Below are 14343 nucleotides of genomic sequence, written 5' to 3' on the forward strand. Positions count from 1 at the left end.
ACCTGAGTTATGGTCCATGGCCAGCACACATGGGCACAGGCAGATGAGAGAGGTACCTCAGACACTCCTTCAGCACCCGGTACAGCCCAGCCGTCCTCCAGGCATGAACATCTGAGGTAATTCACAAGCTGGGGGTGTTTTCAGCCCCACTCAGTTACACAATGCAGACCCCACTCCCTGTGAAACAAATACACTCAGGAAACCCAGGCGGTCCCTGAGAGCACCCAGCACCCAAAGATCTACCATCTGGCCACCCCCCCCCCCCGCTGCTGGCAGACAGTTTTTGACTGGGCAGGTGGCATCAGAGCACAGAGCATTCCCACAGAGACTTAGGCTTCACACACCCTGACAATCCCTGCTATCTCGCGGATTAGTTCAGGTGCCCATCTTCCCTCTCCAAATGACTTCACTATTAAGGCTGTCATTCTGGTGTGCTATCAATTATACTTGACAGGTTCTTTTTAAACCTTGGCCTTCATCTCTCTGTAATCTTTTAGTCCTGGGATCCCTCAGGTGTCCATGGGCTCCTGGGTGCAGAAAAGGAAGTCCTACTGGGCTCAAAAGAGTGGCTCAGGCACATGGCATCCCATAGACCATGGGAGGGTCTCCTCTTGGTGCTCCAGATCACCATGGTGACTCTACATTTGAAGAGCACCACTGAGAGGATCAAGAAGTCCGTGAGAGCCAGCAAGAAGGGTGAAAACGACTGAGCCAGCAAGGAGGCAAGTCAAATTCTTTTCCTGGAGACAAAGAGTCGTCATGTTTTTTGATACAACAGTGGTGCTGTAGCATTCCTCCTGATGAGGAAGAGGAAATGCAGTAAAGTCGGCAGGTGCACACATGCACATTGCTCCACATGGCAATAATGAATGGGTTATTCCCTACCCAGATAAGAAGATACACCAAGAAAATAGTGGCACGTGGGTCCATGAACCAACCTTGAGAGGTCTGGGAAGCCATGGAGAACGACATCAGTGACAGGTGCCTTGTTCTCCTTTGCTACTGTCCAGGAACTGACCAGAACAAATCAGCAGCCCAGAGGAGAGTGAAGGAACAAAGCTGTGGTTCAACAGATCTATGATTTCTCCTGCTGCCTGAGGAACCAGCAGACACACTTGGCAGTGGGCAGAACACATTTACTGCAGGTAAAGGTCTGACCATGCTTGGGCTGAAGTCCAAGCAGTAGAAGAGAGGACCTGGCAGAATTCTGACCAACATTTCTGCTTTGCTGGAACAGACAATTGCCATGAAGCGGTTGACTGTTGCTGCACGTCCCTGTGTATGTGGTAAGCCCAGGGCGCACTTCTTTCCTAATTGCCTCCTTATTAATTGCCTACACCATGTACCCAAGGTGCCACTTGTCTATAATGTAGACCATCACTGGAGATCTCATCAAGTGTGATGAGGAACAGGTGAGAACTTTGGGTGAGAGTTGCAAAAGTCTTTGAAAAAGGGAGTTGAGCTAGGGTCAGACAACCACTAAGCAGAACATTCCGTGGAAGCAATACTGACCACTTTCTTTATGGACACATGAAACTAATGTACCGTGTTTCCCCGTGAAAAAACCCACTGCAGCGAGTCCCACCCTCCTATTCCTTCATGTCTTCCTTTAGCAGATTTTGGAAAGAAAACTCAAAAGTCGAGACTTAGATGCAACAAAATTTTAATGAGATTAAGGAGGAAAAGGAGATGGCTCAAAGGGAAACCACTATCAGTGAAGAAGAGGCTGTGGTGCACCTCCTGCCAGATGGCCTCATTCCAGACCTGCAGAGAGAGGGAGGCCAAAAGATCACTGCCAGGCTGGCACTGGGAGACAAACACCAACAATGAGAAAGAGGAAGAGACTAACGCCACAGAGCAGTAAGAGAATGTTGCAGAGCTCTGTCTTCTGTCCGGCATCATGTCCTGAGGTCTTGGGAGGTTCAGGGACACTGCCAGCAGCTTTAGCAAGGGGGGCATCTTCTGCCACAGTAGCGGCTGGTGATGCAGGAGAGGTCCACCCCCCCGGAGCTGATGGGCACTCCACTTGAGCTGAGGATGCTGCCAACAGCAGCAGAGGTGGAGGAGCCCACAGCGGTGTTCTGTGGGAAGGAGCTGAGGATGGGTCCGGGCAGGGTCACCACCACGGGGGAGGGCTGGATGACAATGGTGGAGCTCTGGCACTGCCTGCAACAGGGCTCATTGCAGCTGCTGGCCAGAGGGGTTGGGCCACAGGGCTGGCAGCAGGGCTGGCACTGGTTGTAGCAGGACATGTCTCTGGGAGAGACGTTCACCTGGGAGACAGAAGAGGAGAAATTAAAGCACAGAGATGTATGAGAATCGGCACTGCATCCAACCGCATTGGAGTAAAGTATCTCAAAGCCTATCACATGTTGCCCAGCTCAAAGCCCAGGAGACACCTCAGCTAAGTCCCAGACTCCCTCTAGGAAGCTTCTTCTCTTCCCTTCCCTCTCCCATGAGAAGAAGCTCACCGCCCTGGGATAGCACAGCCCATATCACCCGAGACATACATAGAGGAGAGAACTGATCTTGAAGGAGAAGGAGAAGGAGAAGGAGAAGGAGAAGGAGAAGGAGAAGGAGAAGGAGAAGGAGAAGGAGAAGGAGAAGGAGAAGGAGAAGGAGAAGGAGAAGAGGCTTTGCACTCACCTGATTCCCTAGGAGAAGGAGGCAAGAGAAGTGGATGAGGGAGCAGAGAGCTGGGCTGCCTTTTATAGTAGCCCTGCACTGCCTCAGGCCCAGAGGCACCCTGTTGAGAGTAATAATTTTCCCACAAGCTCCTGTCAAATTAAACCGTCCCAGGTAATGGTATGGGCTGTGTCTTGGTTTCCTGCACTTCTGCCTTTTCATTTCCTCCCTTCTGCCTCGTATTTTCCAAGATGAAGGCTTCTGTAAGTGCCGGGATGAAAGGTATGAGGATTTCCAGGTCTGAAAGACATCAGTGGAAGCAATGCTGTCTCTTCCCCACGTGCCCTCCATTTCTTCCTTTACTTGGCAAGAGGAAGGCCAAGACAACCTCCCTGCCCGTGCACGCCATCATCCCTTTATCAGTCCTCTTGGTGTGCAGTGATTCTGTCGACTGTGGTGGGACACAGGCTCCTCATGTGCAGGCCAATGCCAGATGAAATTCTGGAGCTTATTATCCTTCTTCCAAGTACGGCAGGCACATGGGGCAGAAAGGACAGCAAGAAAAGCTTCTGAAGGTGTGTCAGTGATACAGAAGAGGCCAGGGAAAATGTCTGTCCTCTTCCGACAGAAAGGGAAGACCTGGTTACACAATATGGGGAAGGGTGAGGTACTTAAACACTTTTGCCTCAGTCTTCACTGAGAAGTGTTCAAGCTACTCAGATGATCCTTGGGCTGTAGTACCTCTGCTCTGGAGACAGCTGTGAGAGATGGGGTTGTTCAGCCTGGAGAAGACAAGGCCACAAGCCGACAAGGCTCGGAACACCGAGCATCTTCTTGTATCTGAAAGGACCACAGGAAAGATGGGAAAGGACTTCTTACAATGGCCTGGACTGCTGAGATGAGGATGAATGGGGTTGAGCTGAAAGAGGGGAGATTTCCATGAGGCATTAGCAAGAAATACTTTGGTGTGTGGGTGATGAGACCATGGCTCAGGTTGCCCATAGAAGACAGGGATGCCCCATCCCTAGAAGTGTTCAAGGCCAGGTTGGATGGAGCTTGGAGTAGAATTGTCTAGTGGTATGTTTCCCTGCCCATGGCACAGAGCTGGGATTAGATGATCTTTAAGGTCTCTTCCAATCCAAGACAGACATTCTATGAAATTGAATCTCCAGAGCCTCTGCTCAGGCTTCCGACTGTCACCATCAGGACACGTCGGGGAACCCTGAGCAGGAGATTTCCTCCACAAAGGGACTCAGTCCACTTGCACGTTGCTAATGGAGACCTTAGGAAAGCACAGCCAGAAACAGTTTCCCATTTCATTACTTTGTGAAGCACACGGACAGGCTTTAAAACTGCATCGGCCGGCTACAGGCTTTCCTGGAGCTCCTCGTCGAGACCCCGTGCTTGCTTCACAGGACTCAGAACCTTTGGAGCTGAGGCCCAGGAGGAAGGTAACTGCTTGGAACTTGGACACTGTGACCACAGCCTGCAGGGATGACAGGTTCCTGCTTCAGGAGTGAGTCAGAAACTCATGGCATGAGGTGCCCTAAGGGCTGGAGGTCTAAGGTGAGGGAGAGCTGGCAGGAGACACTGGAGAGGCTCTGGGCTCCAGCCAGTCCCCAGAGAGCTCTCTGTGTCTCCAGGAGCTGACACAGCTCTTCAAACCCCATGGCCAGAGGCTTCAGAGGCACAGAGTGAAGGATCAGCCCTGTCTCCTGTCCCAGATGGGAAAATTCCAAAACGGGAACAAGCAAACAAACAAAACAACAAATATGAAAACTGCAAAACCAACCAACCAACGAAAAAACAGCAACAAAAAAATCCTCCTAACAAAAGCTTCAAGAAAAAACAGCCAACAAAAAGTATCCTAACCACAAAAACAAAAGCAACAAGAAGAACACTCACCAAGTAATGCAAATCAAACCAAGACAAACACAGGAATGTCAAACGATTGTTCACCACCAACTGAGGCATGCTCAGCCAGTATTCCATCAATGCCAGCCTTCAACAAATTTGACTTCCTCGGATATACGGAGGGCATGATGCTGTAGGCTATGGAATATGCCTTTAGCCAGGTGGGATCAGCTGTCCCAGCGACTTGACTCAATGATCCCAAGGGTCTTTTCCAACCTGAAAGATTCTGCGATTCTACTCTGAAGGAATTCAACAATTTCACCACAAAGCAACCCACAGGAATGACAAACGTGCACATCATCTGATTGCACGGGATGCCACCAGCACTTGAGCTGAGACTTCTGCTTGTGCTGAGATCCATCATCCCTGGAAATGCCTCGATATCTCACAGTGGCACTTACAGCAGACTTCATATGGGCAAACACGTGACAGAAGGCAGGAAATGAAAAGTCAGCAGTAGTGCAGGAAACCAGGAAATGTCCCATACCATTACCTGGGATGCTTTGCATTTGAAAGGAGCTTGTCAGAGAAGCATTACTTCCCAACAGGTGCCTCTGGGCCTGAGGCAGTGCAGGGCTACTATAAAAGGCAGCCCAGCTCTCTGCTCCCTCATCCACTTCTCTTGCCTCCTTCTCCTTGGGAATCAGGTGAGTGCAAAGCCACTTCTCCTCCTCAACCTTCTAGACCAGCATTCTCATCAGTGTATGTCTCGGGTGATATGGGCTGTGCTATCCAAGGGCTGGGAGCTTCTTCTCATGGGAGAGGGGAGGAGAGAGGAGGACTCTCACAGAGAGAGGCTGGGACTTAGTTGAGATGACTCCTGGGCTTTGAGCTGGGCAGCCTATGCTGAGCCTTGAAATATCTTGGCTCCAGTGTGATTGTGTGAAGTGCTGATTCTCATGCATCCCTGTGCTTTGCTTCTTCGTTACTCTCTCTCCCAGGTGAACCTCTCTCCCAGAGACATGTCCTGCAACGAGAAGTGCCAGCCCTGCTGCCAGCCCTGCTGCCAGCCCTGTGGCCCAACCCCTCTGGCCAGCAGCTGCAATGAGCCCTGTTGCAGGCAGTGCCAGAGCTCCATCGTTGTCATTGAGCCCTCCCCCGTGGTGGTGACCCTGCCCGGACCCATCCTCAGCTCCTTCCCACAGAACACCGTGGTGGGCTCCTCCACCTCTGCTGCTGTTGGCAGCATCCTCAGCTGTGATGGAGTGCCCATCAGCTCTGGCTGCTGTGACCTCTCCTGCATTGCCAGCTGCTACAGATGCCCCCCCTGCTGAACATCCTGGCAATGTCCCTGGCAAGAACCTCTCGGGACCTTAGAACACTCTGATGGAGAAGAGATGGAGCTTTGTGCTTTTGTATTTAGGACAGCTCTTCATCCCTGGCACCTCCTGCGAACAATGTAGGAAGCAGCCAGCGTGGGCTCTCTATAAGCATGGCCTAAGGCTACATCTCCTCTTTATATTCTCTTTGCTCTCTCCTTCCTTTCCTGTCTCTTTTCTTCCCGGTGCCAGCCTAGCAGGGGCCTTTTCACCTCCCTCTGTAGGGCAGGGAGAAGGACATCCTACAGGAACTCCACCACAGCCTCTTGGTGGCTGTCCCTGGTGCACCCTGTGAGCCTCTTCCTTTTCCTCTTTAGACTCATTAAAGTTGTGCTGCATCCAAGCCTGGGCCTCTGAGTCCTCCTTCCACCCGTGTCTCAGAATCTTCCTCCCAGTCTCAGAGGAAGACCTAGAAGAAGGGGAGGGTTGGACCCCCTGCAGTGGATTTTGTTTCACAGCCTTTCTTTTGGAGCTGATGTAGACATTCCTGGCTACTCCACAGGGGTGGGAATGGGAAAACAATCATGGCTGAGGAGGGCCCACCGCCTCATCTCTGCCTTCGTTTCTCCTCCATTACCTGAGTTATGGTCCATGGCCAGCACACATGGGCACAGGCAGATGAGAGAGGTACCTCAGACACTCCTTCAGCACCCGGTACAGCCCAGCCGTCCTCCAGGCATGAACATCTGAGGTAATTCACAAGCTGGGGTTGTTTTCAGCCCCACTCAGTTACACAATGCAGACCCCACTCCCTGTGAAACAAATACACTCAGGAAACCCAGGCGGTCCCTGAGAGCACCCAGCACCCAAAGATCTACCATCTGGCCACCCCCCCCCCCTGCTGCTGGCAGACAGTTTTTGACTGGGCAGGTGGCATCAGAGCACAGAGCATTCCCAAATGACTCGTGGATTCACTATTAAGGCTGCCATTCTGGTGTGCTTTCAATTACACTTTACAGTTTCTTTTTAGATTTCGGTCTCTATCTCTTTGGAATGCACCACACGTTTTTCTGTTGTGGGTGCAATCTACTGTAACAGAGATTATAAGAGAAGGATATGAGGACATCTAGTCTGCCAAAATTCAAATAGTAATTTGAAATAATGTAACTGAATTTGAAAGGGTTTTCCTATCCTTTTGATAGGTTATAAATTTTCTTTTGACCCCTTTATTGGCAAAGCCACACATTTTGTCTTAGCAATATTCAATGCCTTTTTATTTGGAGCTGTTTCATCCCAGATAGGGCTCTCTCTCAGGGAGACATGGATCCCCTTGATGTCTCAAACTCTTTCTCAAAGAGAAACCTAGGCATGGCTGAATCCAACTTTAGTGCCAGACTTGGCCCTTCTAGGGTGCGTGACTAAATCTTTATGTTTTGAGAAAATGCTTTACTGTTGAATACTTCATGATCGGATTTACATTCAAGACACTCAAGGTCTGTGTTTGAATATGGTATTTAATTAGAACTATGGAAAGAATAAAAGCTGATTGTTATTATAGATGCTCAGGCTGAGCAACCATGAAGGTTTAATATTTAGATCAAAGAAGTCACAGTACATCTATGTTCTATCTGCACAACTTGGAAAAAAAATTACGGTAAGCATTGTGTTACTTAATGGTTTGAGGAAAGAGAAAGAGGCAGCAAAAGAATAATGGAAGAAAAGTTAAGAGAGATAGCTGACAGAAAATCACAGGTCCTGGATCCAGTGTTGGGCTATCCAATGGGGGAGGTTTGGTGTCAATGAAACTCCTGAAATCCACCACCACAACTCCTCCTTTTATAGGCCTGTTCTTCTAAGTAAGCGTGTGTTATGGTACATAACTATTACTTTATATTTTTTTTGTGAAGAATGATAAGCCAGTGTTCATACGCATTGCACAAATTACAAAAGGCAACCGGTTTTATGGTTTAAGCAAATTATAATGATTTTTTTTTCCGGGAAAAAATGACAGCCTGCTGAAAAGAGAAGCTTCTAATGGGAGAAAAAGCTTCGAGAGGAAACGTTTTTTAACAAATAGTCACCCTGAGAAAGGGCTATTAAGAGAAGAAAAAGCAATTAGGTTTTTCACCCTCCATCTCCTCACGGCTGTTCACCACAGGGGTCTCTGTCTCTTGCTGGGGATGAGACCTGTTGCTCTGCCTTTGCTTCTGATTTCACCACTGCTGCGCTGATATGGGTGCTGCTGATGCTGCTAATTTTCCCTTTTTCCTCCGGCTTTTTATATAGTAAAAAGTTCTTTCTTTCCATTAATTATTGTCAGAGGGTTGCAATTGGTGACCTGGAACCTTCCTTTTGATATTCAGGTCTTTTCCTGAATTCTATCTTATTTACTGACAATTTGCATTAGATGTCTGGAAAGTGCTATTAGCATTTTATCTCTTTAGTTCTGCTGAGATTTTGCCTGGTGGAGCCAGGTGTGATAAATATTAAGCAGTGTAAACTGAAGTTGGAGAGCCAGGGTTCTGTTGATTGATACATTTTAAAAAAGTAAACTAAGGTGGGTAGCCAGAGGAAATACTGATTCAAGAGGCAAAAAATTTTGCTGTTTCCAGTGTGCCCACATCATTTCACCTCATGACTTGAATCATCATTTTATATTTATATATATATATATCCTATTTTGTGTGGTTATTTTGTGTCATGTGGATCTTTTGGAATCTGTGCTTTTTGGCAGGTGGGCTGTTCTCCAAGGCTTTTCCCACTCAGGGGGCTAACAGAGGCTGCTTCTGAGTGAGCACCAGTTTTAACACCCTCCTATTCCTTCATATATTCCTTCCATAAACATTGGAAAGATAACTCAAATGACGGGACTTAGATGCAACAAAATTTTACTGAGATTAAGGAGGAAAAGGAGATGGCTCAAAGGGAAACCACTATCAGTGAAGAAGAGGCTGTGGTGGACCTCCCGCCAGATGGTCTCTTGCTGGCCTTTCAGAGTGCCAGGCTGGCACTGGGAGACAAACACAAACAATGAGAAAGAGGAAGAAAATAATGCCACAAAGCAGTAAGAGAATGTTGCAGAGCTCTATCGTCTGTCCAGCATCATGTCCTGAGGTCTTGGGAGGTTCTTGCCAGGGACACTGCCAGCAGCTTTAGCAAGGGGGGCATCTTCTGCCACAGTAGCGGCTGGTGATGCAGGAGAGGTCCACCCCCCCGGAGCTGATGGGCACTCCACTTGAGCTGAGGATGCTGCCAACAGCAGCAGAGGTGGAGGAGCCCACAGCGGTGTTCTGTGGGAAGGAGCTGAGGATGGGTCCGGGCAGGGTCACCACCACAGGGGAGGGCTCAATGACAACAGTGGAGCTCTGGCACTGCCTGCAACAGGGCTCATTGCAGCTGCTGGCCAGAGGGGTTGGGCCACAGGGCTGGCAGCAGGGCTGGCACTGGTTGTAGCAGGACATGTCTCTGGGAGAGAGGTTCACCTGGGAGAGAGATCAGGAAGAAGCAGAGCACAGGGATGTAAGAGAATCAGAACTGCACCCAACCATGTTAGTGTCACGACAGCTCCTGGTCCAGCATATGCTGCCCAGCTCAAAGCCCAGGAGACACCTCAGCTAAGTCCCACACATTCTCTAGGAGACATCTCCAATCTCTTTCCTTCCCTCTCCCATGAGAATAAGCTCACCGCCCTGGGATAGCACAGCCCATATCACCTGAGACATACATAGAGGAGAGAACTGATCCTGAAGGAGAAGGAGAAGAGGCTTTGCACTCACCTGATTCCCTAGGAGAAGGAGGCAAGAGAAGTGGATGAGGGAGCAGAGAGCTGGGCTGCCTTTTATAGTAGCCCTTCACTGCCTCAGGCCCAGAGGCACCTGTTGGGAAGTAATAATTTTCTGACAAGCTCCTGTCAAATTAAACCATCCCAGGTAATGGTATGGGCTGTGCCCTGGTTTCCTGCACTTCTGCCTTTTCATTTACTCCCTTCTACTACATATTTTCAAAGTTGAAGGCTTCTGTAAGTGCCAGGATGAAAGGTATGAGGATTTCCAGGTCTGAAAGACATCAGTGGAAGCAATGCTGTCTCTTCCCCATGTGCCCTCTGTTTCTTCTTTTTTTGGCAGGAGGAAGGCCAAGATGACCGGATCCTTTTTTCAGTCCTCTTGGTGTGCAGTGATTCTGTCGACTGTGGTGGGACACAGGCTCCTCATGTGCAGGCCAATGCCAGATGAAATTCTGGAGCTTATTATCCTTCTTCCAAGTACGGCAGGCACATGGGGCAGAAAGGATAGCAAGAAAAGCTTCTGAAGGTGTGTCAGTGATACAGAAGAGGCCAGGGAAAATGTTTGTCCTCTTCCGACAGAAAGGGAAGACCTGGTTACACAATATGGGGAAGGGTGAGGTACTTAAACACTTTTGCCTCAGTCTTCACTGAGAAGTGTTCAAGCTACTCAGATGATCCTTGGGCTGTAGTATTTAGCCCAATACCCAGTTGGTGCAGGTCTCAACCCTTCTTCAGTCAGCAGGGGGTGATATTCTCAGAGGTGCATCTGGCATTTGTCAACAGATGAGAAACTTGTGTATCTTCTATGTAGCATCACATACTGAAATTAGTAGTGTGTATCTCAGTGTCTGCTCCTAAGACTGATAATCTCAGTGTTTATAGTAATGGCTAGAGAATGGTCTGCAGAATCAAGGATACTGCTCGATTCTGAGGACCATCTTATGCTCTGGAAAGAGAAAGGGAATGAAGCGCTCATAGCTGCAACCATCCTTTAGGGAGGATCAGACAATACAGGTGACCAAATGTAACCGAATGCAGTTCTGTACTCCATCCTGTACATGTCCTATTTGGTATAAACTTGAGGCACCAAATGGGTCAAGTTTCTTCTTCATTCATGGTCAACATCCTGGGAGGACTCCGTCCATTCATCTGCCTGTGGTCCTAATCCGTACCCTCCTGAACCCATTGTCTCCTGCCCCTAGGTGCCTTCTTACACTGACTCCAGGAGCATAGTCTGGGGCTTTTTCATGGTTCCTGGGCAACCCCATTGGTTATGTGAGCATTTATGGGAGAAAGCGGGGAGGAATGCAATAGAGGGAAAGAACATTATACTGTTCTTGTACATATTTCCATATATTGAATTTTCATTTTCATTATCACCATTTCATTAAAGCTGTGTAGTTTACTTTCCAACCCATCACATTCTCTTTATTGTTCTCTTCTGTTCTTCCCTGGGGAAAAATAGGGCTCCAGTGGTGATCATGGAATTGCCTGAGAACCTGTAGAGACTGCACAGAGAGGAGATGAGGCAAATGAGGCAAGCAAAATTTTCATGGGATGTTAAAGTTGCAGTGGGTGTCAAAGACACACAGCAGCCCATCTGCATGCAACACTGAGCAAAAAGCAGGAAGAGGAGGGGGGGAAAAGGGAAATCATGGAAGTCCTTTGCTATCTGAACAAGAAGTACAGGAGCAGAGGTGATTTTCTGAAAACTTTGCCACAAACCAACCCAAATGCCCATGTGAATGTCACCTGCCTGCACGGGACATCACCAGCCCTTGAGCTGATTCTTCTGCTTGTACTGATCTGACTCATACCTGGAAATCCTTGGATGTCTAAACTCAACACTTACAGAAGGAGTAATATGGGAAAATATGTGGCAGAAGGAAGGAAATGAAAAGGCAGAGTGCAGGAAACCAGGGCACAGCCCATACCATTACCTGGGATGGTTTAATTTGACAGGAGCTTGTCAGAAAATTATTACTTCCCAACAGGTGCCTCTGGGCCTGAGGCAGTGAAGGGCTACTATAAAAGGCAGCCCAGCTCTCTGCTCCCTCATCCACTTCTCTTGCCTCCTTCTCCTAGGGAATCAGGTGAGTGCAAAGCCTCTTCTCCTTCTCCTTCAGGATCAGTTCTCTCCTCTATGTATGTCTCAGGTGATATGGGCTGTGCTATCCCAGGGCGGTGAGCTTATTCTCATGGGAGAGGGAAGGAAAGAGATTGGAGATGTCTCCTAGAGAATGTGTGGGACTTAGCTGAGGTGTCTCCTGGGCTTTGAGCTGGGCAGCATATGCTGGACCAGGAGCTGTCGTGACACTAACATGGTTGGGTGCAGTTCTGATTCTCTTACATCCCTGTGCTCTGCTTCTTCCTGATCTCTCTCCCAGGTGAACCTCTCTCCCAGAGACATGTCCTGCTACAACCAGTGCCAGCCCTGCTGCCAGCCCTGTGGCCCAACCCCTCTGGCCAGCAGCTGCAATGAGCCCTGTTGCAGGCAGTGCCAGAGCTCCACTGTTGTCATTGAGCCCTCCCCTGTGGTGGTGACCCTGCCCGGACCCATCCTCAGCTCCTTCCCACAGAACACCGCTGTGGGCTCCTCCACCTCTGCTGCTGTTGGCAGCATCCTCAGCTCAAGTGGAGTGCCCATCAGCTCCGGGGGGGTGGACCTCTCCTGCATCACCAGCCGCTACTGTGGCAGAAGATGCCCCCCTTGCTAAAGCTGCTGGCAGTGTCCCTGGCAAGAACCTCCCAAGACCTCAGGACATGATGCTGGACAGACGATAGAGCTCTGCAACATTCTCTTACTGCTTTGTGGCATTATTTTCTTCCTCTTTCTCATTGTTTGTGTTTGTCTCCCAGTGCCAGCCTGGCAGTGATCTGTTGTCCTCCCTCCCTCTGGAGGGCCGGCAAGAGACCATCTGGCGGGAGGTCCACCACAGCCTCTTCTTCACTGATAGTGGTTTCCCTGAGAGCCGTTCCCTTTTCCTCCTTAATCTCATTAAAATTTTTTTGCATTTATGTCTCAGCATTTGAGTTCTCTTTCCAAAGTATATGGGAGAAAAAGAGGAAGGAATTTGGAGGGTGGGATTCCCTGCAGTGGGGTTTTTCACTTGGAAACATGGTACATTAATTTCGTATGAACATGAACAAAGACATCAGTTTGGCGTCCAAGAAATGTTCTGCTTTATGGTTGTCTGACCCTAGCTCAGCTCCCTTTTTCAAAGACACTTGCAACTGCAACCCAGAGTTCTCACCTATTCCTCATCAGACTTAATGAAAACTCATGTGATGGTCTACATTATAGACAAGAGGCACCTTGGATTCATGAGGTAGTAAATCAATAGGGAGACAATTAGGGAGGAAGTGCACCCAGGTGTTACCACTCAGACAGTGATCTGCAGCATCAGAGGCAGACATTGAGTGAGAAACCTGCTGTTCATTTCAGCAAGTGCAGCTACTTAGTAGGGACTTACCTGAAAGCAAAATTACAGAAAGAAAATCAGTACTATCCTTGCCCAAACTAGGACATTGGTCTCATTCTCCAAGGCTTCCCTGGCCTGCCAAGGCTGGTCCATGTACCCATGCCATTATTTTCTTGGTATATCTTCTTACCCGTGTAGGCAATGGCTCCCTTTTTATTTCTATGTGGAGGTATGGGCACCTGCAGACCTTGGTGCATTTCTTCTTTGTCATCAGGAGAAACGCTACAGCACTACCGTTGTATCAAAAGCCACAAAGACTCTTTGTCACCAGGGAAATAATATGTTCATCCTGCTTGCTGGCTCAGTTGTTTTCACGCTTCTTTCTGGCTGCCGCTGAGTTCACCATCGTTTCAGCGATGTTCTTCAGGTTTATGATTCCTAGGAGTGCACTCAGGCCAAAACTACATTTAAGAGTGGTCCTGTAGAGATTTGCACTATTAAAGAGACAGAAGTTTACCCAATTCCTGGGAAGAAACACAATCCAATCAAGTGTTTGAATCTCACCCAAACGTGCCCCAAAGTGGGGGAAGAGAGGCTTAGCATAGTGCTTTCCCTGACATTCTTTCACCCTTTGGCTTTTTTTATACTATTTTACCTGACAGGTGGAGCTTGAGTAACTCTAGTCAAGCCTTCCTTTATTGTGAGTGATGCAAAGATCCCTCACTTCACATTTCAAGGTATAGGGTAGAGAAAATTCAGAGTGCAGGTTAGTGAAGGGTGGCTGCACCTTGGAGCTGGGCAGCTTTAGGGATGGAGGTGTGGTTTTGTATTGGAATGAGATTATAATGATCAAAGTTCTGATTAAGGACAGTATTTTGTCAAAGGGTGGCAGGTTGTTGGCCTAGGGTATCCAAAGTGCAGTTAGTTGGTATTGTTGAAATGGAGTGTGGCTGCAGTGTCTCCACTCCACCCTCCACTCAATTTCTCTTGGAGTCAGCACATGGAGTACCCCTGATAACGCCAATATCAAGGGTAGTCATGGAACTCTAGCCACATCCCACCTGCTCCAAATGCTGCACCTTTACTTAAAAAAACAAATAATCTAAGCCATTTCCAGCAAATAGTTCTATTCTTTCATAGTCACTATACACAAACTGATGCATTATGGCACTCCTATGAAAGAAGAGAGAAGAGGAGAGGAGAGGAGAGGAGAGGAGAGGAGAGGAGAGGAGAGGAGAGGAGAGGAGAGGAGAGGAGAGGAGAGGAGAGGAGAGGAGAGGAGGGGAGAGGAGAGGAGAGGACAGGAGAGGAGAGGCGAGGCGAGGCGAGGCGAGGCGAG

At 48.7% G+C, this 14343-nt stretch overlaps 2 protein-coding genes and 1 pseudogene across 2 annotated transcripts; 1 reads left to right on the forward strand and 2 right to left on the reverse strand.

The window, feature by feature from the left end:
* Positions 1-1929: 1929 nt before the first annotated feature.
* LOC139788408 (uncharacterized) lies at positions 1930-3563 on the reverse strand. Its single transcript, XM_071728332.1, has 2 exons — positions 2647-3563; positions 1930-2273 (listed from the first exon to the last, which is right to left on the reverse strand). The coding sequence occupies exons 1-2, from the start codon at positions 2974-2976 to the stop codon at positions 1944-1946; spliced, it is 660 nt and encodes a 219-aa protein (XP_071584433.1). The 5' UTR covers positions 2977-3563; the 3' UTR covers positions 1930-1943.
* A 1452-nt stretch (positions 3564-5015) lies between these two features.
* LOC139788487 (feather keratin Cos1-1/Cos1-3/Cos2-1-like) lies at positions 5016-12600 on the forward strand. Its single transcript, XM_071728467.1, has 2 exons — positions 5016-5186; positions 11970-12600. Exons 1-2 carry the CDS (start codon positions 5016-5018, stop codon positions 12297-12299), a joined length of 501 nt encoding a protein of 166 aa, XP_071584568.1. The 3' UTR covers positions 12300-12600.
* LOC139788486 (feather keratin Cos1-1/Cos1-3/Cos2-1-like) lies at positions 8670-9790 on the reverse strand (annotated as a pseudogene).
* Positions 12601-14343: the final 1743 nt, after the last annotated feature.

This window comes from Heliangelus exortis, chromosome 29 (genome assembly GCF_036169615.1).
Source record: "Heliangelus exortis chromosome 29, bHelExo1.hap1, whole genome shotgun sequence".
NCBI classification, from domain to species: domain Eukaryota; kingdom Metazoa; phylum Chordata; class Aves; order Apodiformes; family Trochilidae; genus Heliangelus; species Heliangelus exortis.